This window comes from Marmota marmota, unplaced genomic scaffold (assembly GCF_001458135.2).
Source record: "Marmota marmota marmota unplaced genomic scaffold, marMar, whole genome shotgun sequence".
Classification (NCBI taxonomy): Eukaryota; Metazoa; Chordata; class Mammalia; order Rodentia; family Sciuridae; genus Marmota; species Marmota marmota.
In genome coordinates, this window is record NW_026000153.1 from 12154326 (window position 1) to 12178771 (window position 24446).

Consider the following 24446-nt stretch of genomic DNA (forward strand, 5'->3'; position numbering starts at 1 on the left):
TATATGCATTGTGAACTATCTGTTGGTGCAGCGACTTGTGGTAGTGTTGGGGTATTTTTGCTGATGATGTCATCAGTGGTACAATTTTTCCAAAAGGAACCGTCAATTGGCTTGGTGTATCTTCCTCCCTTCGGCTTGTCATGGTCGTTCAGCTAAAATTTGGGGACCAACAGAGGTGAGGCAAAGAACCTCACCCCCCCACACCGCTGATACAAAGACCTATCTACAGGTGTGGCTGTATACTGGACTGGTAGTCAGTGACGGGTAAGATCCAATTGCAATGGTACCAACCTAAGACAGGAGGCTGACACCTTGAGGTCAGCTCATCCGATAACGGGTAAGGACCATATGTACTATTGGACAACTTAAGGCAGGCACGGTCCCTAAGCCACACGCTTTTTGTTTAAACAGAGAGGAGGAGATGTTGAGAGCCACAGCCGAAGGGGCCCCAGCAAACTTTCAGACTGCCAGCTGATGATTGGCTCACAGCGGCCCCATCAACTTCTAGCTGATTGGCTCCTCTGCAATGATGCTCATTGGGCTGTTTCCCTGCCCTTTCAGACCACGGAGCTGCTCATTTGAGGGCTTTTTTGGCTCCGCCCATGCGACCCAGCCAATCGGCCTCAAGAGCAGGAGGGGGGGGGGAGGTTGAGAGGCTTGTGGGAAGCCGGTGGTGGCAGTTGGGCTCTGAAGGTTTTCCTGAGGAGCTGTTTTGTTTGGCGTGTGTGGTTCTAAAAATAAAGTTCATTTCTTTTGACAAGTGGCTCCTGAATTGTGCCCAGCCAGACTGCGGCAGTTCTGGTTGTGTCTTTTAGTTACAGCAGTGAAAAAGTTGACTAAAACAAGTCTAACCCTTAATGCCTCAGAATGTGACTCTATCTGCAATGGCAGAGGTAATTGGTTAAGACAAGGTCATACTGGATTATAGTGGGCCCTTTGTCCAATATGACTGGTGTTCTTATAAGAAAAGACTCCGAGATATGCTAAGAGCCAAGTATATGATGCATGGCATTTTTGGTCGAAAGGTGATGCCAGCTAGCCATTGAGATGATATGATTATGTTAAGATTTGCATTCATATGGATATTGGACTCCTGCTGTTCACCTAGGCCGGCTACGGGACTCCTGCAGAGTTCCCATTGGTTGGGGAAGTACAGTAGGAGGGAGTTCCGGGGGAGGAGCTCTCTCTGCGCGTCCGGAGGAGGCCGCATGGGTGGAAAAAATCTCTGCCCGGGCAGTACCGGACATTGGCGGCAGTTTCAAAAAATAAACTTTGTTCCTGCTTGAGTGGCTCGTGATTTTGTGCCCAGCCAGACTGCGGCAGAGATACACAGGTAGTTGCCTGGAGAACTGTGAGAACAGATTTTTATTGTTGCAAGTTACTCAGTTTGTGGTACTTGGTTATGGCAGTCCCAGCAAATATGTCCATTTCTCTATTCCCAGAACCTGGCACATTTGAGGAGCAAATGAGCTAATGAGTAAAAGCTTAGGGAGGGATGATGGAGGTGTAAGCAACAAGGAGAAGTTTGAAGCAAAGGAGGAGATCTACCCAACTCCCCAAAGTCAAGTGGAATGTGGCTATACTCACCTCCCCAGAGAAGGCTGTGCTGTCCAGAGCAGCAAAAGATAGGCTGGGGGAAGACACAGGGTAGCGCAGATCCCCACCTGGTCCCCTCTGCTGGTCTTGTCTCCCAAGGCAGATGCTGCTAATGTGGGGAAGGAGAGAGAAGCACACAGCAAATCCCCCTTCCTTCCGAGTTGCCTGGGAAGCTGATTTCTCATCTTCACCACCATCACCTGGTACTCTCTGTAGTATGTCTGCATTTGAGCAGCTAGTCCTCTGGGAGGGGATCCCTGAATGGGACAGGCAGAGCCACAGGTCCCAGCAAGTTTAGGGGTACTGGCAGGAAAAGAGTGAGGGAAGCCCTAGGTGGCACTAAGAGCTTGGCTACAATGACATAGCCTCAAATCCTCTTCAAATCCATTCTGAGACTTTCTATTTGTGTGACTCAGTTTCCTTATCTGAAAAAATGAGTGTATTTCCACCTCCCTTGTAATATTATCATAAATGAAATATGTTTGGCCCAAAATTGTCACCACCACCACCATCATCATCATCATGTTATCTTCAGTAGTAGCCAAGTCACTGAAAGACAGAGGACAAGGTGGATGGAAGGGTTCAGGGAGTTCCTGGAACACATTTCTGTGGCATGAGTGGTGAAACGGCTAGGCAGGATGGCCTTGAGAAATGGCAATATGTGCCAGGGAGTGGGAGTGATTCTGTAGTTTGGATGTTCCTGGCTTACGTAGAACTGAGCCATGTCCAGTGGTAATGAAGATTCAGTGTCAGCCCCCCGCCCAGCATGAGGCCCCTTTGTGTGAAACACCACCAGGAAGATGAACATGAACTTAGATGTCAGGGCCCAATCCAAAGTGGAGGTGGAGGAAAGCCAAGTGGGAGGACCCCATTGAAAGGAGACTGAAGGGAATGGGAGAGGCCACCATGGGAGTCAGACCACACGTGGGCTTTTGGTTTTGATGTCTGCTTAGCAAGGCAAGTTCCAATAGGTAGTGATGGAAGATGCAATTACCTAAGTGCCCTGCTGACTTCTCATGTGATGAATTATTAAGTGGTTATTTTGTGGGCAGGCACATTAAGGTCTCAAGTTTTATTGTGATAAGGAGTGAGTGCAGTTAACCAGAATGGTCAGTCAGATAAAAAGGGCTTTAAAATATACATGGCCTTGACAAGGTGGGCAAAGGCAACCAGCACAGGCCAAGGAGAATATCCTGTGGCTTCCTGCTTCCTGGTGATGGAGGGGGTAGCTGAGGTTGACCTGGGAGTTTGGTTGTAACCCCACAAACACTTGCTACAGAGAGCAGATGGCAGGAAGCCAGGCATGGCTGGGGCACAGGTGCAGCCTAGGTCAGCAAGGACAAGCCTCAAAGGCAAAGGCAAGGTGCAATTGAAGGCACCTGGGGGCTCTGGATTTTGCTTCCCATGGTGTCTCCCAGTTCGCCTTCCATCTCTTGAGGGGGCCATTCTCTTTTTCTCTGCTCTGTATGCCTGGGTGGCCAGGCTGGGATTGCAAATGTGGAAATCTCAGTTCTGCCAGAGCAGGGAAGTTCAGAGGCCTGCTAGAGAGAGTGGCAGGCAAAAAGGGCATTGCCCTATCCCCAGAGAGTTCTGCTTTTTCATGGAAAAGACTGATTTCTGCTTTCCAGGTAACCTGGGCAAGAGGGAGAAGGGGGTATGATCCCAATGGCATTTCCCACCTCTTCCTGGTTTCTGAGTTTGGGGGTCAAACCACAAAGGGCACGCTTCACTTGGTGCTTTTAGTTCTGGGGGCACCTAATGGTGTTTGCTTAGGAGGACGAGTTTCAATCAATAATCACTGATAGAAGGCACGGTGGCCTAAGCACTCTGCTGACTTCCATTATGATGAATTATTTAATTAAATGATTATTGTTGGGAGTGGGGAACATTAAGGATTCAAGTGTGATAAGGAGTACAGTTGGCAGGGTTGTGTGATTGCACTAGAACCAGCTATTTGAGAGAACCCAAGGGAAGGGTGGCAGGATGCCAGCCCCAGGCCTGCTGTATGTCGTGCAGTAGTTCTTTGCTTCAAGTTCTGAGACACTCTGAGGTGAAATTTTAAAATAGGAATTTCAAAAACGGCTTTACCTCTTGGCAAACAGGCACCACCCAGTCCTGTGCACTGAGGGATCTTTTGAATTTTGAGGGTTGTAAATCCCCTCAATTCACTGACTCTAAAAGCCAAGGACAGGGAATTGGGAATCCAAGAACTAGACCCTATATACAGACTTCCTGGGAGAAGGTGGGCAATTTAAGAATTGCATTTCCCGGGGCCAGTAATCTTGGGGCAGAGGTTCTTCCCCTTGGTACATGGCAGTAATCCCCTGAGGAGTTTTCTGCCATGTTGATTCTTAAGTCCTACCCAGAGCTTAATGATCAAGCCAGAACAGGCCTGGCCTGTGGCCCCACTGTGGCTGTCACTCAGTGATACTGCCCTGAGATTCACACTTTGAGAAGTACGGATGGGGGTGGGGGTTCAACAGAATGCCTAAAAATTTGGTTGGACCTACTATAAATAATACTAAAGAATAGAAACCAAGGAACTGAAGTGTCAAGAAGAAACATGGTGATTTACTTAGAATTGAGAGTAACTTTCAATAGGTGGGTAGGGGATTCTTTCAGCAGCAAGGATAATAGTTACCACATTCTGTCAGAAATCAGCTAGGAAAGCGAGCATGATGGCGCAGGCCTCTAATCTCAGCTCCTCAGAAGGCAGATGCAGGAGGATTGCAAGTATGTGGCTAGCCTAGCCAACTTAGACCCTGTTTAAAAATAAAGAATGAAAAGGGCTGGATATGAAACTTAGTGGTAGTGTGCTTCTAGGTTCAATCCCCAGTACTGGAAAAATAAAATAAAAAAGGCCGGTGATATACTTCAGTTTTAGAGCACCCCTGGCTTAACCCCCCAGGACCCCCCACCCCCACCAAAAGAAATCAGCTCAACAAGGCAGCCAAACGTGTAGGACTGAAGCTGACAGATAACAGCAGATATTCATTATTACTGTGACTATTTTGTGGTAAGTCTTGGGTTCTTGACTTCACTGTCCTAATGGAGCTGATGGTGTAGATTTTTTCATTACTATAATTTCCAGGCAAGACTGGTGTTGAATAAAGCCTGTTTATCGAAATGGTAAGCAACTGGAATCCTATAAATGTTTTGGACTTCTTCTTCTTTCTGAACACACTCCTCATCATTTACTTATCTGAACCCAAGTCACCAGAGAATTTAGCTGTCAGATCTTTCCATACCTGTCTCCTGGAGGGGTCTCATGGGCCTGATGGCAAGGAGCAGTCAGTACATAAGAGGACCAGAACTGTGAGAAGCCAGCCTCAGCCCTACACTTGGTCACCAGCAGCTCCTAGATGGACCCTAGATGTGGCAGAGGCCACAGCCTCCATTCTCACCCTCAGTCTAGAGTATGATCCAGTTACATGTCTAACCCCTAGAATATATCAGGTGTTTGCAATTTCCAGTATTTTATTTGAAAACATTCCAAAGAGGTTTAAAGCATCTGAGGGCTGCATTGTTACTACATTTGGTCTGGCAAAAGCCAACAAGCTGTTGTTATCTAAGTAAGGTGGGGTTTCAGATTAGAAATTGTGAATTCTCTAGCCTTAACTATGATCCAGAAACAGGGACTTTATAGTTTGTGGGACATTCTTAGGTGTTGAGCAGATATCTAGCTTTAGCCAGAGGATCTGATGACTTCCTCCAATATCTCCTTCTCTGTCATTTCTCTGAAAGGGAAGAACTGGTTTTATTGAGATATGAAATTGTGGTGGTAACATAAATAGGATCTGAATTCCAAACATACATCCTGGAGTGTTATTAAAGATATTTCTTAAGACCAAACAGTAATTATACAGAGTATATGTACTGCTTTTCAGCCCAAAACATCTCAAGGAATTTTATGACAAACTTGTCAGTGTGAATTTTAGATGTACAGTGGAGAAACCAGATTTTGGAATAGGGGCACAGGAGACTTTAGACTCATTCTTGAGTTCCTTACAGTGACATACAAATCTTACACTCAACAGTTATTTTTGCTTGAAGTCATATATAGGTTGAGATTTAGCTGCAAGGGTCAACTAGCAAGATCAAACATGTAGAGAGACCTGCAGCCAAAGATAAATAAAATCCCAGAAGGAAGCGTGGGAAGAGAAGGGAGAAAGAAACAAGCTAGTGGTCCCTCTACTGGAGAGCTGTGGAGTGGCACTCAAAAATGCATTGAAAAACTTTTTGCTAGTGCTCAGACTCACAGTCCTCCAGGCTGGGTGGGTTTACTTATAGGATCCAAGCTGTTTAATTTTCTTGGAGATATAGTAGTAATTAATTAGAAAAGTACTCTATGATAGAAGTGCTTTTTTGAGATTCTGGGGATCGAATCCAAGGCCATGCAGATGCTAAGCAAGCCCTTTACTGCTAAGCTACATTCCCATCCTTGATAGTGGTATTTTAAAATGTCAAGAGAGCCATATACCTGGTTCACCCAAATTTGAGATGTTTCACCTTAGGTAATTAATATTTGAATTTTGTTGTATGTATATGATGGCAGAAATTTTTAAGGTTGATCTCATCCCCAAGTTGGGGGGAAAAAATTCTCCAGAGTCCCACAATCTCTTGAAACTATTGTCCACTAAAATCCCACCTATTCTTAAGGCTCTTCCACAAAGAGCTAAAAAGCATTGGTATTATAACATCCTGGCACCAGTGCTGAGGCATTAATTCCTTTAATACCTAGAGCCAGCTGACAAGGCTTTTTGAATTCAAAGACTAGTCATTTTCCGTTGATGGGTGAGGGCACCTGCACTCTCCTCCACGGTGCTCATCTTAAGGATAAGGTGCTGGCTCCTCTGGGCATCCAGGGTTGGTTAGTTTCTTTTTTGCAGTACTGCGGATGGAACCCAGGGCCTTGCACATGCTAGGCAACACTCTGCCACTGAGTTCTACCCTGGCCCCATCAGACTTCTGATGCTGGTCTACTCCACTCCTTCCTCTAGACTAAAGCAGATCAGGCTTCCATAACAAGCCTTGCAAAGAACAGTAATAAAATACTGTGAACAATTACCACTTTTCAAGTGATCTTTCTCTCTGTTTCAATTGCAGGAGTAGGCCTACTGCCTATAGCATACATTCTTTTGGTAGCACTTTTTGCGTACAGGCCTGGCTGTGCTGTAACCTGCTTCTGTCCTCTTCCTCACTGGACTGTGTCTTGACTTCTTCACCAGAGGTTCTCTGGCACCCTGTACAGATCCTACTCCTCAACAGGTTCTGCATAAAACTCTACCAAATGAACAGGGTAGTAACTTGAAAAAATTGTCCCTCTCCCCGTTTTCCCCTTCTCTACACACCCCATATATAAACTGAACTAATCAGGGGAAAGGTGGGCTGTGGCAAACATAATATTTCTTTGTAAGGAAAAAAATCTTCTAGAAAACAAGATTTACTGACGTCTTTTTTCAATAATTATCACACAATAAAAAACAAAAATTGCCACAATAAAAAATATAATTAGATTTTCAAAGAACAGAAGTGTACATGCATACATATCCATATACTTCATTTGAGGACTTCAGTGCTACCTCTTTTTACTATAGATAGACACAAAATGCCCAAAGATATACAAAACAAACAATACAAATTTTAAGCACTTTTACAAAAGTGAAAATATAAAGAAATGAGGACTATGGATTTGTTTGCAAACCTTAATTTTACTTTAAATCCAACTGGTGTTAAAATGTAACAGTTTATCAAAATTTGTATTTGATCGAACTATATGTCAGAATTATAGTAGACAAAACTAATGAAATCTTAATTATCAATAGCCTATAGCAAATAACTATTACAATTAAAATTAATGCAATCTTTAACCAAGTACTGTTGATAATTTTCTGTTGAGTAAAACTTTTGTTTTAGGGAGCAAAACTGACCTTCCCTCTACTTCAAGAAAGAGAATTAATAAAGGTTTATTTAATCTTCAATCTCAACTTTTAAAGCTTAATGTTCTTCAGGTATCTCTGCTAATTTGAAACTACTTTTGGTTCACTGCTAACTTAAAACTTTTTTTAATCACTGTGATTTAAGGTCATTTTTGTCTGCAGAATGCTCATGTTTTCATCTCTATTCCAAAGCAATAAGGCAAGAAAGCAGTTCCTTTTCAAATCAGAGAGTGTATCCACCTACTTTAAAATCCAGGGACTAGAAGCCCTGCATGCTATCCTTCCAATGGGAAATTAAGGCTGCTACAGTTTCCTTTGTATTTAAACTGTAAGATCAGCAGTGCCTGCAATGTTGAATTTACAAGCATTTGGGCTTAAATCACAGGTCATAAATATTGCCATTTCTGTCTGTACTTATACTGTTTCACAAACACCCTCAATACATTTTCAGATGAAGTCAGAAAACACTACACAAAGCTGAAAGTACACACGACTCTGTTAACAAGGAGACAAACGCTTGAGGTGTTAAGAGTAAATTCCCAGTGTCTGATAGGAGTTGGCACACTCTGCTGCCAGTGCTGCAAGCCTGTTGAACGGATGTGCAGGATACCTGGCAGCTAGCATGGCATGAAGCTGGGGAGGGGGGCTTTCAATGCTCCAAAGGGTCTGGCCCTCTCCTGCCAAAGGTGAAATGCATGGCTTTGCAAGAAGCCCCAGGCACCAACTACATATATCCTGTTTGCTGTAACATTCTTCTTTCAGACAAGCCCTTCCAGATATATGGAAGAGAGAAATCACATAACCTACCCTGTGAAAAATTTCCTAAAATCATTTTCCAGCATGAATGTGGACCAGGCTTTGCAGTATATATCTACTACTATTAGCACCATATTTTATCCTAAACTGAGGTAAAAATAAACTCTCAGACAGCTTTTGGTAGAAATCACAGTATCAATATTGATTGTGGTATTTATGGCAACATTATTTCTATTCATTACAATAAGTTGTATGAAGAACCATTTGAAACCAAGTGTGTATACGTGTGTATACACACATACACACACACACACACACACGAATATATACTGAAACGGATCAATTACAAAGTTAAATATATAAGCCAATAGCAGGAGAAATATAGCAAAACAGAACTTCCATTTTTAAATTCAAACTATGTTATTATTGGTTGATGAAATCAAAGATTTTAATATTGATTGATACTGATTTGACATAAAATATTGATTTTTGCTAAGATTTTTATATTGAGCCAATATCACAGGTCTGGTTCATCAGATAAGAATGCCTAGAAATTTCATTTTTCAGAGCATGGTCAAGTTTACAAACAACTTAGTCTATCTGTCTCTTCCTTGTTACATATTCCAAAAAAGGTAAGTGGCTTTTCCCTTCTCCAACTATTTTGATTTGTATAGACAAACAACTCTGGAGCTTTTGTTAATTATTTATATAAAATTATGCAGAGGGAAAGACCTTAAAACTTTGCTAAATATTTAAAGGGGCACAATATTTCATCAAATGAAAACAGAGTCTAGTCAAGAGATATAACTAGATTTTAAAAAAAGGCAATTCTCAGAGGAGGGGCACATGGAGGAGTAGCTTAGTGGCAAAGCATATATGTATTGAGCATGTGTGAGGTCCTGGGTCCAATCCCCATTGCCACCACCAAAAAAGACTCAATTTAGTTCTTATAAACTGAGAAGTTAAAACAATAGTGCATGAAATAAATAAAGGACTTAATGAAAACTTTTCAAATTGTTTTCTCCCCTCCATTTAACATTACTTAACATACAGGAGAAACAAGAAATCTTAGATATAGTTAGCCTTCTAGAGTGTCACAAACTAATTTTTCAAAGGAGAATAATATGACCTTGGAGTCAGCATGACACTGCCTGAAATTCACCTATCTCCAGTTGGAGCTAGCCTCAGTGCTCAGTTTATTACTTGATTCAACCAACAGTCTCCAAAAACACTCAGCAGTAGTATTTTCATTTGACTCTGGTGAGATTCAGATGAAAATAAGAGTTAACTTTCCTCTGAAGCCTATAGAAATATTTTGGGGAAATAATTTAAGGTTTGTTTAACTTAAAAATTCAGCCAAATTCTGAAGACTATTCTTCAGAAAACTCAAGTAAAAACTCATTCTTCTTTTATAAATCTGTTGGTGCTAACTGCACCTAATTGGTAATATATATGGAGGTATAGCTGAACTATGTTTGCAAGAATGCTAATTACTATATGAGGTCTTTCAGTTCTCTGTCAGTCAGTTCATTCACTTCCATGATCTTCTCTAAATGTTCCATATACCGGTCATAGTCTTGCAGGAAGTGAGGGACCCTCATGTTTTCAGTAACTGCCAATCCTTTTAAACGATCCACATCTTCATAAGAAACCTGAAATAAAGGGGCAATGTTAATATACAACTAACTATAAGTTAAGTTTTGAAGATGAATTTTTTCCTGAAGTCTTAAACAGAAATATATAATCATTTGTCATATTACTCTAATAGCTGCAAAATACCAAGAATCAGTGGCTTACTTTTCTTTACTATGTTAAATAAAAATATATTTGTCTGCCCCCTCATACCACAATCATATTAAAAGAAGACTGAAAGTCAGTCAATATTTGATTTAACATTCTATTTTGGGCCCAAATCAGTTTGTCCAAAAATTTGATAACTTGGAGCTTGGGTTGTGGCTTAGTGGTAGAGCGATTATCTAGCATGTGTGAGGTACTGGGTTTGATCCTCAGCACCACATAATAAATAAAAAATAAAATTATGTCCATCAACAACTAAAGATATAAAATAAAATTAAGAAACTAAGCCTTATATATGTATGAAAGAAACAAATCTCCTAAATTTAAATAAAAGAACAGAACAGTTATTAAATTAGAAGAATCAATACAATTATATATTAAATTCTTATTTCTTTATATTTAATTTGGGAAACATTGTGATTTGTGTTTAAGTTGTCTCCTTTATTTTGAATTTAAATTTTTTTTAAAAAATTGAATCTCTCCTAAATAAAAAGCAAAAATTTTTAATGGATATTTATGTCAGGGTTAGTGGTGAAACTTTTAAGTTCTAAAAATTATCTGTTTATCTTTAAATTTCAAAACATGATTAATTTTAAATACTATGGGGGATGAACCTATTGAGCTACATCCCCAGCCTTTTTTTTTCTTTTTAGAGAGAGAGAAGAGAGAGAGAGAGAGAGAATTTTTTAATATTTATTTTTCAGTTTCACAACATCTTTATTTTTTTTTATGTGGTGCTGAGGATCGAATCCAGCGTCCTGTGAATGCCAGGCGAGCACATTACCGCTTGAGTGAGCCCCAGCCCCAGCCCCATCCCCAGCCTTTTTAATTTTTATTTTGAAACAGGACCTTGCTAAGTTACTGAGGCTAACCTACAATTTGTAATTCTCCTGCCACAGCCTCCCAACTCATAGTACAGGCATATGCCACTATTCTCAGCAAAATACTGTCTTATGATCAATGTTTTTCCAGATTCAATAGGAAGACTTTTTAATAAAGAAATCATGTTCATATTGTATCTGTACTTCATTAGTATTTTAATGTTTTCATTGTTATTAAAAATTACTTAGTATTTATACACCTAAATGTAATGAAAATAGGTTTTCTGATATTGGTATGGTAATTTTGAAACCATTATGAATTTATGATAGGACAGAATGAGTAGATATATAGGCATACCTTGTTTTATTGCACTTCATAGTTTTTTTTTTTTTAACAAATTGAAAGTTTATAGCAACCCTGCACTGAGCAAACTTATTGGCAATATTTTTCTAACAGCATGCACTTACTTTGTGTCCATGTGTCACATTTTAGTAATGTCTCACAGTATCTCAAACATGTTTATTATTATTCTATTATGGTGATCTGTGATCAATGATCTTTGATGTTATTATTCTGTTTTGTGGTACCAAAAACTGTGCTCATTTTTTTAAGATGGTGAACTTAATAAACGTCTATGTTCAGACTATTCCTCTAACCAGGCCACCACTCTCTTATCTCTCCCCCTCCTCAAGCATCCAATTCCCTGAGACAAGCAATATTCAAATTAGGCCAATTAATACCCTACAATGGCCTCTAGGTGAAAGTAGACCTTAAGAGAAAGGATGAGTCTATAGGCGTCTTATTATAAACCAAAAGCCAGAAATGATTAAGCATAGTATAAAAAGCATGTCAAAAGCCAAGACAGGCCTAAAGCTAGATCTCTTATGCCAAACAGCTAGCAAAGTTGTGAAGGAAAAGTTTATAGAAGGAAATTAAAAATGCCATTCCAGTGAACACATGGATGATAAGAAAGTAATACAGCCTTATTGTTGATATGAAAAATATTTTAGTGGTCTAGATAGAAGATGAAACCTGCCCCAACATTCCCTTAAGCCAAACCCTGGTCCAGAGCAAGGTCCTAACTCTCCTCAATTCCTTCAAGATTGACAGAGGTGAGGAAGTTGAAGAAGAAAAGTTTGAAGCTAACAGAAGTTGGTTCATGAGGTTTTGGAAAGAAGTCATCACCAGCACACTTAAGAATTCAGATAAAAATTAATTTTAAAAGAAGATTCAAGATGAAGCAAGTTATCCAGAAGATCTAGCTAGGAAAACTGATGAAGCTGGTTATGCTAAACAATAGATTTTTCAATATAGACAAAACAGCCTTATGTTAGATAGTTCCACCTAGCACTTTCATAGATAGAGAGAAGTCAATGTCTGGCTTCAAAGCTTCAAAGTGTAGGCTGGCTCTCTTGTTTGGAGCTAATGTAGCTGGTGACTTTAAGTAGAAGTCAATTTACCATTCCAAAAGTACTAGGATCCTTAAGAATTATAATGAATCTACTCTTCCTATGTACTATAAATGGAACAACCAAGCCGAGATGACAGTATCTCTGTTTACAAAATGGTTTACTAAATATATGAAGCCCATGGTTGCAACCTACTGCTCATAAAAGATTCCTTTCATATATTATTACTTATTGATAATGACCTATTCACCCAAGAGTTCTGATGGAAATATACAAGTTTAATGCTGTTTTCATGTCTGCTAACACAGCATCCATTGTACACCCTATGATCAAGGAGTTATTTCAATTTACAAGTCTTATTATTTAAGAAGTACATTTTGTAAGGCTCTGTCATATATAATGACTCCTCTCATGAATCTGGGCAAAGTAAACTGGAAATCTTCTGGAAAGGATTCACCATTCTACATATCATTAAAAACATTTGAGGTACATGGGAGGTCAAAATATTAATACTAACAGGAGTTTGGAAGAAGCTGATACCAACCCTCCTAGATGACTGAGGGCTCAAGTGCAGATGTAGTGGAAAAAGCAACAGAGCTCGAACTGGAAGTGGAGCCTGAGGATGTGACTGAATTGCTTCAATCTCATGATAAAACTTTAATGGACAAACAGGTGCTTATTATGTAAGAACAAAGCAAGTGGTTTCCTCAGATGGAATCTACTGATGATGTTGTAAACACTGTTAAAATGACAACAAAGGATTTAGAATATCACATAATCTTTTTGATATTAAAAAAAATGGGGTTTGAGAAGAGTCCAATTTCGAAAGAAGTTCTACTATGGGTAAAATGCTATCAAATGGCATTAAAAAAAAAGTTAATCAATGTGGCAATCCTCAATACTGTCTTTATTTTAATAAATTTCCACAGCTACCCTACTTTCAATGACCATCACCCTGATCAATCATCAGCCATCAACATCAAGGCAAGACCCTCCATCAGCAAAAAAGATATGACTCACAGCAGGCTCAGATAATAGCATTTTTTTTTTAGCAATAGAATATTTTAAATTAAGGTATACACATTTTTTAGACATAACCCTACTAAGTTTAATGACTACCGTATAGCACAAACATAACTTTTACATTCATTGTGAAACCAAAACACTCTGTATGACTCACTTTACTGTGATACTCACTTTGTGGCAGTAGTATGGAACCAATCGTGCAATATCTGAGATGCCTGTACTTACACTGGGGAATGAGGTTCTTAATTTAAGAAAAAAAAGATGAAAATATGGAATGAGGGGAAATGTGAAAAAATTCAGTGAGGTCTGATTTGAATTAAAATGCTATATGATTTAAAAGAGTTATATAGGATTTGCTCATTGAAAATGTCCCCCATTGCAAGACCAGACCTGGTGCTCAGAGCTTATTTTCTATATACCATTACCTACTAAAAGTAAGCAATATTTCCTTAAAATGGCTAATCTCAGATTTGGGTAAGAAGTTCATAAGATAGGCCCAGGATATTTTACTTTGCCAGAAAACATGGAGACATTAAGAAAAAAAGGAGCAGTCATGAAAGAGTTGAATAAAAATATAAGTCCACTACTATTAAAAAAGGGGGGAATAAAAGAAGAAATATAAGAAAATTAGATCTCTATTTTGTCATTGGTATAATAAGTGGGCAAAGATTATCTATGGATATTAACACCATTCCTTAAAAGGTTGTTAGAGAACAGCCTATTAACAGATATTGCCCCAAAGTTGACTTATTTATACCATGGGAGAAAGGTTTCTTTACAATGGAAAGACGTGGTGGTCACTAACTTACTCAGGTGATTAAACACAGAATCACCAGTAAAGGTGCAAAACTACATGTGCTTTCTATGTGATGCAATGGAAAATACACAGATCACTTGCGCAGTATCCTTGACAAAGAGGTTTACTATAATCTCATCAGGAGGAAACAATCTAATAATCTAAACTGTAGGATTTCTCAAGAAAGAACATTGTCCTGAATTCTTCAAAATGTCATGAAAATACAAAAAGAATGGAGTGGGTGGACTATTCTACATTTAAAAAGATGAAAGACTATAACCAAAAGCAATGAATAATTCTTGATCCAATCCTGGATCACAAAAAGAGCTACAAGAATATATTAGAGACAATTAAGAAAATTTGAAGTATATATTTTAAGTGCTATATTGAATCAATGAAGAGTTTCTTTGAAAAATTGTATGGTCATGCCACAGAATATCCTTGTCCTTAAGAGATATTACAGGGGAAGTGTTACAGCTGTAGCTTACTTTAAAATGCTTTTAGAAAGGGATGCTTATAAGAAACTTCTTTTCAGAAAAAAAACTGATATAAAAATAAAACTATACATATTCCCAATTTTTCTATTCCTTTATTTCTTACTTCCCTTCTGTTATCACATAAAGAAAATTTACTCCAATAATAAAGTAAAAACAGTTTGAATTTGAGTCTCATTTAATCAAATCAAACTAGAATAAATGCTGACCCAGTATGTTTGGTGATATGTGATCTTTACTTACCTTCCCCAGGGCAGTGAGTAGATGAAAGTCTATGGAGTCTCTGTATCGAAGGATTTGAAGAATTCCATCTAAGTATACCTGGTCTTTACTGAAACACCCTGAAGGAACCAGAATAATATTTACTTTCTGATGCTCAAAAATACTACTAAGAAATTAGATTCTCATTTTCTTCACTGTAGAAACAGTCCTGTATTTTAAAAATTCTAATTTGTGTTTGGGGGTACATATCAGTGTCAGAGCAATTACCTGGCAAGCTCAAAAATAGCACCTCAAAAATAAAAATGTAATTGTCCAATGTTTATTTTTATTTTAACTATCTTCATAATATAAATTCTGAGGTCTTGAAAAGCACCAAGACAATAAGAAGACTGGTAGCTTCCCTCTAAGAAGTCCCTCCCCAAGACCCTTTTATCCCTAATTGAAATAACATTTTCTTGTCATTTTAAGGGCTGACAATTTAAAATACATGAGTCTTAATAAATAATCATCCTACCTCTGTCAATTAATCATACTCTAACTCCCATGGTGCAATGAAGGCATTTGGGTGAGAAAAAAATGGGATAAGTTTGGGAGCAGTTAGGTTTTAAAAATGGGACACAGCTATGTGGAAACGTGGAATTTTAGAAAGCCCTGTTCCTTTTTAAAAATATTTTATTATTATTATTATTATTATTATTATTATTAGGTGTAGATGGACACAACACAATGCCTTTATTTTTATATGGTGCTGAGGATCGAACCCAGGTCCTGCCCATGCTAGGCAAGAGCTCTACTGCTGAGCCACAATCCCAGACCCCAGCTGGGTTTCTTTTTGTTATTGTTGTTGTTAAACATTTGTTTCCCCCACCCTTAAAAAGAAAATACTATGGTTTAAAAACACCCTGGGCAAAATACTGTATCTTTATGTAAAAATAAGAATTAGAACTAGATTTTGAAGAATGTATAGGGCTAGGAATAGAAAAAATATGAGTGCTACTTTGGAGGCTAAGGCAGGAGACTTGCAAGTTCGAGGCCAACATGGCCAACTTAAAAAGACCTTGTCTCAAAATAAAACAAAAAAGATCTGGGGGCCTGGGGATGTGGCTCAAGTGGTAGTGTGCTCGCCTGGCATGTGTGGGGCCCGGGTTCAATCCTCAGCACCACATACAAAGATGTTGTGTCTGCCGAAAACTAAAAAAATAAATAAATATTAAAAAAAAAAAAAGAGCTGGGACACACTCAGTAATAGAGCATTTGTCTAGCATGTGCAAGGGCCTGGGTTCAATCCTTAGTACTGCCAAAAACAAAAGGAGGACAAAGAAAATATGAAAGTTAGGAACAGGTCATGAGATCTAAGCCTAGTTAGAAAAAGATGTTATATTTACAAAGAAAACCTTTTTCCCATCCTGAAATAACTTGTGTACATCTAAAAAATAAAAATTTGATCTACATTTACTAAATGAACAAAACTTCTACCATAATCATATATTAAGGAATTATTATTTTGTTAGGTATACTAATAGCATACGAATTATGGAAAATACTGTTCTAATCAGCTAGAGATACACACTGAACTACTCATGAACATGATGCTGGAATTGGATTTACAATACTACTTGGAAACAAGAACATGGAAGGATGGACGAATTACAGTTGTAAAATGTCAATTATGACTAGGATCAGGGAATGTACTGAGGATGCAGCACCTTAATGATACTTATTTTATGTACATTTGAAATTTTCATAATAAAAAGCTTTTAAAAATATGTGAAGATAAGAAAAAAAAGGATTGGTCTAAAAGTGATGTGCCCTGGCGAGGTATCAAGGATAACAGGAAAGCCCTGGGGACAGACCACTAAAGCAGACAAAAAGATCTAAATAGGAGATGGGATAGTGATGCCACCTACTTCACTCTTCTTGCTAAGGATTGCTTTAGCTATTCTGGGTTTCTATTTTTCCAGATGAATTCATGACTGCTTTTTCTATTTCTATGAGAAATGTCATTGGGATTTTTATTGGAATTGCATTAAATCTGTATAGAGCTTTTGATAGTATGGTCATTTGACAATATTAATTCTGCCTATCCAAGAACAGGGGAGATATTTCCATCTTCTAAAGTCTTCTTTAATTTCTTTCTTTAGTGTTCTGTAGTTTTCACTGTAGAGATCTTTCACTTCTTTTGTTGATTCCCAAGTATTTTAATTTTTTTGAAATTATTGTAAATGGGGTAGTTTTCCTCGTTTCCCTTTCAGAGGATTTATCACTGATATATAGAAATGCCTTTGATTTATGGGTGTTAATTTTATATCCTCCTACTTTGTTGAATTCATTTATTAGTTTTTAAAGTTTTCTGGTGGAATTTTTGGGGTCTTCAAGGTATAGAATCATTTCATCGGCAAATAGTGCTAATTTGAGTTCTTCTTTTCCTATCTATATCCCTTTAATTTCCTTCATCTATTTAACTGCTCTGGCCAGTGTTTCAAGAACTATGTTAAATAGAAGTGATGAAAGAGGGCATCTCTGTCTTGTTCCAGTTTTTAGAGGGAATGCTTTCAATTTTTCTCCATTTAGAATGATGTTAGCCTGGAGTTTAGCATAGATAGCTTTTATGATGTTTAGATATGTTTCTATTATCCCTAGTTTTTATAGTGTTTTAAACATGAAGAAGTGCTATATTTTGTCAAATGCTTTTTCTGCATCATTGAGATGATCATGATTCTTATCTCTAAGTCAACCTTGTATCCCTGGGATGAACCCCACTTGATTGTGGTGTACTATCTTTTTGACATATTTTTGTATTTGATTTGCCAGAGTTTTATTGAGATTTTTTGTATCTATATTCATTAGAGATATTGGTCTGAAGTTTTCTTTCTTTGATGTATCTTTGCCTGGTTTTGGAATCAAGGTGATACTGGCCTCACAGAATGAGTTTGGAAGTGTTCCCTCTTTTTCTATTTCATGAAATAATTTGGAGAGTATCGGTATTAGTTCTTCATTAAAGGTCTTGTTGAACTGAGCTCTAGATCCATCCTGTTCTGTGCTTTTCTTGGTTGGTAGGATTTCGATGCATCTTCTATTTCATCACTTGAAATTGATCTGTTTAAATTATATATATCATCCTGATTCAATTTGGGCAAATCATAAGGCTCGCTCTATAAGTTAGTCAATGCCTTCAATATTTTCTATTTTATTGGAGAGTAAGTTTTAAAAATAATTTCTAATTATCTTCTGTATTTCTGTAGTGTCTGTTGTGATATTTCCTTTATCAACACAAATGTTAGTAATTTGAGTTTTCTCTCTCCTTCTCTTTGTTAACATAGCTAAGGGTTTGCCAATTTTATTTATTTTTTTAAACTTTTTGTTTTGTCAATTTGTTCAATTGTTTAATTTGTTTCAATTTCATTGATGGTATTGGCACCACAATAGACTTGTCGACCAATGGTACAGAATAGAGAACACAGAAACAAACCCACATAACTATAGTTACCTTATATTAGACAAAGGAGCCAAAAACATACATTGGAGAAGATAGCCTCTTCAACAAATGGTGCTGGGAAAACTGGAAATCCATATGCAACAAAATGAAATTAAACCCCTATCTCTCACCATGCATAAAACTCAACTCAAAGTGGATCAAGGACATAGGAATTAAACCAGAGACCCTTGTGTCTAACAGAAGAAAAAGTAGGCCTCGATCTCCATCATACTGATTAGGCCCCTACTTCCTTAATAAGACTCCTATAGCGCAAGAATTAAATTAAAATCAAGAATCAATAAATGGGATGAATTCAAACTAAAAAGCTTCTTCTCAGTAAAAGAAACAATCAGTGAGGTAAATAGAGAGCCTACATTTTGGAAGCAAATTTTTACCACATGCACATCAAATACAGCACTAATCTCTAGGATATATAAAGAACTCAAAAATCTTAACAACAAAAAAACAAATAACCCAATCAATAAATGGGGCAAGGATCTGAACAGATACTTCTCAGAAGATGATATACAATCAATCAACAAATATATAAAAAAATGTTCAACATCTCTAGAAATCAGAGAAATGCAAATCAAAACTACTCTAACTACTCACTCCAGTCAGAATGGCAGCTATTAAGAATATAAACAACAATAAGTGTTGGCAAGAATGAAGGGGAAAAGGCACATTCATACATTGCTGATGGGACTGCAAATTGTTGCAGCTAATCTGGAAAGCAGTATGGAGATTCCCTGGAAAACTTGGAATGGAACCACCATTTGACCAAGCTATACCACTCCTTGTTCTATACCTAAAGAACCTAAAAACAGCATACTACAGTAACACAGTCACTTCAATGTTTATAGCTGTATAATTCACAATAGCTAAACTGTGGAACCATCCTAAATGCCCTTCAGTAGATGAATGGATAAAAAAACTGATATATATATATATATATATACACACACACACACACACACATACACACACATACATACACACAATGGAATATTACTCAGCATTAAAAGAGAATAAAATTATGGCATTTGCAGATAAATGGATGCAGTTGGAGAATATCATGCTAAGCAAATTAAGACAATCCCCCCAAACCAAAGGCCAAATGTTCTGTCTGATAAGTGGACGCTGATCTGTAATGTGGGTGAGGAGGAGAATGAAGGAACTTTGACTGGGCCAAGGGGACGGAGGAAAAGGGAGGGGGCATAGGGGTAGGAAAGATGGTGAAATGAAATGAACATCATTAGGTACATGTATGACTGCACATGTGGTGCAACTCTACATTGTAAACAACCAGAGAAATAAAAAGTTGTGCTCCATTTGTATACAATGAATCAAAAAGCTTTCTATTGTTATGTACAACTGATTGGAACTAATAAAAATTTTTAAAAACTAGATGTTGGAGACATGGATGAGGAAAAAATTACTTTCCATTGCATAATTTTTTACCTTCTGAATTTTGCATTTTGACTATGGAGTGGCCTTCAAACATAAACTAAATCAATTTAGGTAATTTAAAAGTAAAGAAATGCTAAATTTCTTAGCAAAAAACAACAATTAGGAATGGAACAGCTATACTATTCTTAGTATTTATCCAGAAGAATTAAATTCAGCATACCATAGTGATATAGGTGAACTCAGTTTATAGTAGCATAATTCATAATCACCAAATTACAGAACCAGTCTAGGTATCTGTCAACAGATGAATGGATAAAGAAAATGTGGTATATACACACAATGGAGTTTTCAACCATAAAAAGAACAAAATTATGTCATTTGCAGAAAAATGAATGGAACTTGAGAGTATTATACAAAGTGAAATAAGTTAGACTCAAAGTCAAAAGTCATGTTTTCTCTTGTATGTGGAGGTTAGAAAAAAAGAACAAAAGGGGTAGGATCTCATGAAAATAGAAGAGAAACCAGTAGAAGAGAGGTAGGGAACCTGGAGAAGGGAGGAGAGAAGGGAAAGGAGAGATAGGAATGAAACTGACCAAATTATGTGCATATATAATAAATATGTAACATCCAATCCCATTGTTATGTATAATTATAATACACCAACTTAAAAAAACTTAGATTTAAAAGTCAAAAAACACCATCAAGAAAGTGAAAAAACAACCCACAGAATGGTAGAAAATATTTGTAAATCATAAACCTTACAAAATATGTGTGTGTGTGTATAATTTGTAATTCAATAATAAAAAGACAATCCAATTTAAAAATAGGGAAAAGACCAAGCAGACAGTACTCAAAAGCAGCTACACAAATGGCCAATAAGCAAATTTTAAAAAGCTTAATGTCATTAGTCATCAGGTAAATGCAAAACTGTAATAAGTTACCTCTCCATAACCACTGGGAAGTTCAAATAATAATGCTAGTTTACAAAATGAACATAGCAATTATTGGCAAATATGTAGAAAAAGCCAGGCATGGTGTTGCATGCCTATAATTCAGTGGGTCAGGAGGCTGAGGCAGGAGGACCCCAAAGTTCATGGCCAGCCTCAGCAATTTAGTGAGGCTCTAAGCAACTTTGTGAGCCCCTGTCTCAAAATAAAACATGAAATGGCTGGGTATGTGGCTCAGTGGTAAAATGCCTCTGGGTTTAAAAAAAAAGCGGGGGTTGGCAGGGGTACAGGACAGGGAAGAGGAGTACTCATACACTGGTGGGAATGACTGAAAATTGATATGGGTGTTTTGCAGTGGGTGGATGTGATGAGAATATTCTGAAATTAGTAGTGATGGCTGCACAACTCTGAATACTCTAAAACCCACTAAACTTTACATTTTAAATGGGCGAATTTAAAGTATGTGAATTATATCTCAAGAAAGCTTCCTCCCCACCCCCGTTTTCAGTACTGAGGATCAAGGACCTCTTGTGGGCAAGGCAAGTACTCTGCCACAGATAGGGATTTATTTTTATTTTGAAATAGGCTCTCACTAGGTTGCTCAGGCTGGCCTCAACTTGCTACTTCTTCAGTCTTTCAAGTAGCTGGGATTATAGGTGTGTGCACACCTCTCTTGGAAATATACTGTTTTTAAAGGGAGATAAAGTAAAAATGGCAAAAAAAAGTTTAATACCTGTGAATCTAGATGAAGGGAATATTTCATCTATACTATTCTTTCCATATTGTTGGTCTAAAGTTTTTAAAAATAAGCTAGGCAAGAGTAAAGTGGAGAAAATGTGTTTTTAGAAAATTGGTTCTGTCTCAATAACAAAGGTTTATTTTTTTTCATAGGTGAGTGAATTATCAAATTAAGAGATTAGGATATGACTAGAATCACTTAGATAACTAATCATTAAGTCAAAAACCCACAGTCAAGAGACACCTACCTGGTTGAGAAGTATCAGTCCATCCTCTTTTGGCTCGTACACAATAATCCCACCTTGTATTAGGGTCCTTGACAAATTTGCCAATGTCTTTGAAGAGTTCACAAAAAGACATTTGGCTGGCTTGATAAACAGTGTAGTAGAGGAGGGCAGCCCTCCATAAAAAGGGGTCTTTTCTGAACAGGACACTGTGAATACTTGCCAGTCCTTCTTCTGTAGGATTGTTTGGCTTTAGCTCATGTTTTTTACGACCAGTCCAACTATTCCATGGTTGCTGCAGATTATTAATGCCTCGAAAATAATGTGTGCCTATGGAAAAGAATAATAAAAAAAAAGGCATTCTTTTAAAAATTCTTTTCCAAAGAAAATGCTAAAGTTTGGAGCTAGTGCGCCCCCCAAAGGCCTAAGTGCTAGAAAGGCCCAGGGGGAGGCCTTCAGGTAACTGGAGGCAGTGATTATTTCAGTCCCTTATTTTTCCTTTCTCTTTCTAGCTGTGAGTTGAGAATTTTTGCTCAGCCACACACTCCTACTATAATGTGCAATCTCACCACAGTCCTAAAAGCAAGGGGGCCAAATGATCCTGAACTGAAAACTCCAATACTGTCAACCAAAATAAACGTATTCCAAGTTGATTGCCTCACTTATCTGTTATAGTAACAGAAAACTCATAGAAAATATTGCATAAACAGTTCTAAAACTAAATTGATGTGTACCTACAGATAAAAACAAAGTAGAAAATGACCTGAGCCTAAGCCTTTGAGGTCTAAAGTAGGCTGCTGTCTTTACAAGGTCCATATGTCTCATGTGAAAGGGTATAACCTTTACAACTATATTGTTAAGAGAGAAGAATCAGACTGATATTTTTAAAAAATCTTAGAGTCACTAAACCCCCTCAGTTTAAGGTGAGTGAACTGAAATCCAGAGGAGTTAAGTGACTTCAAGCTTACCACAGTTAAAAAATCTAATTTGAAAAGAGATATAGATAATTTACCTTTAGTCCAACCAAAGCTTAAACACCTCGTGACATTTTGCTGAATACTATTAAGAATATTTCTTTGGGGCTAATTCCTGATATTACAAATAGAAAAAAAAGGAAAAGTGTTACTCATACCTATTTCGTGCCTCAGCATTCCCTCCAGCCAATGCTCACGTGCAGTGGAAACATTGATGGTCAGAGTTGGACATCCATTTACTACTGTCATTGAAGCACGGGAAAGTAGGTCCTCAGTGAGATGAACTACAATCTAAGGAGCAAGGGGCAGGGGACAATATGTGTGTCACACACACACATTCAGACACACAACACACACACACACACACACCACAAAATATAAAGGGGTAAGGGAAAAAAAGCTTTCACAGAAAACAACAGAGAACTTAAAATTTTACCTGTGGGGTCTTCTCAAATAGCCCTGGCTAAAATGATGCAAAAGAAGGACCAACAGATTTCTGTTTGTTGCCAGTGCCAAGGCTCTAAGATTGGCCACTACGATCAGACTACTAATAAGAGAGACTCTCAGGAAAAACTCCTCATTTAACAAGTTTTTCTTGTAATCCCACAAGCTACACAGAAATGTCAGTAATAAAAGAAGAAATACAAAGAAACTGAACACATCAAGACAAGAGGAACTTAAAATATTTATTAGTGAGAAATCCGGTGACTAATATAAGGAGTAAATTTGGGTTGGCAAACAAAACCTGCAGGAAAAAATTATATGGCACTGAGTATTAGAATGCCACAGCCAACTCCTGTAGTATTCACTCATGATCCATACCTCTCCCAGGCAGCCTTCCTTCATCATGTACTTCCTAACATGATTCCAGATTCGAGGTTTAGATAACAAACTACCACCAGTAGCTTGTTCAAATTTTTCATAGCTTCCATATTTCTGTAAAGTCAGCTCCATAATATTGATGGACTATAAAAGGAAAAGATAATGAAAGTAAATAACTTCATATTACTTTGAGATAAATAATAAGATAGCTATAATCTTATTTATCATCATGACCTCTTCTGGCTTACTGACTATGAAATTAACCTGAAAATGAAGTAACACATTTTTCTAAGCTAAACTAATTTCTACTCAATTTCCACCAACAACCTATGCACTTAGAAATACTCTCTTTCCCTGTGTTCTTTTCTCCTTAACATGAAGATAGACCAGCTCAAGTACTATATATCTATAGTGCTGACATCTGATTGGCTGAGAAGTTGGGCATAGAGCTCTTAGCTTCTCTAAGATCATCTGGTGCTTTGGTAGAACTTAGAATGGAAGGTATGTCTCTATACTTGTCCCTACATACAATTACCATTTGGATTGAAAAAAAATTCAAAATTTTAAAAATGTACTGAAGAACTGGCACGCCTATAATCCCTATTACTCAGGAGACTGAGGTAGGAGGATTACCAACTTCAAAGCCAAGCTGCGAAATTTAGCAAAACAGGGCTGGGGATGTGGCTCAAGCAGTAGCGCGCTCGCCTGGAATGCGTGCGGCCTGGGTTCGATCCTCAGCACCACATGCAAACAAAGATGTTGTGTCCGCTGAAAACTAAAAAATAAAATATTAAAATTCTCTCTCTCTCTCTCTTTTACAAAAAAAAAAAGAAAGAAAGAAATTTAGCAAAACAGTGTCGCAAAATAAAAAGGGCTGGGAATGTAGCTCAGTGGTGGAGTACCTCTTGGTTCAATCCCTAGTGTCTCTCTCTCTCTCTCTCTCTCTCTCTCTCATACACACACACACACACACACACACACACACACACACACACACAC

At 37.8% G+C, this 24446-nt stretch overlaps 1 protein-coding gene across 6 annotated transcripts in view; it reads right to left on the minus strand.

Moving 5' to 3' along the window:
- Window positions 1-7086: 7086 nt before the first annotated feature.
- The window catches only part of Matcap2 (microtubule associated tyrosine carboxypeptidase 2), a 44742-nt gene continuing 27382 nt past the window's right edge, over window positions 7087-24446 (minus strand). For 4 of the 6 annotated variants that reach the window (XM_015490226.2, XM_048786463.1, XM_048786461.1 and 1 more), the window contains 5 exons: window positions 23448-23591; window positions 22784-22916; window positions 21676-21981; window positions 14879-14976; window positions 7087-9943 (listed from right to left, as the gene is read on the minus strand). In XM_015490226.2, coding sequence (XP_015345712.1) covers window positions 9785-9943; window positions 14879-14976; window positions 21676-21981; window positions 22784-22916; window positions 23448-23591 — 840 coding nt within the window. In that variant the 3' untranslated portion in view covers window positions 7087-9784. Of the gene's footprint in view, window positions 9944-13516; window positions 13587-14878; window positions 14977-21675; window positions 21982-22783; window positions 22917-23447; window positions 23592-24446 lie in introns of all 6 variants that reach the window. The other 2 variants (XM_048786459.1, XM_048786460.1) reach the window with 2 other exon arrangements.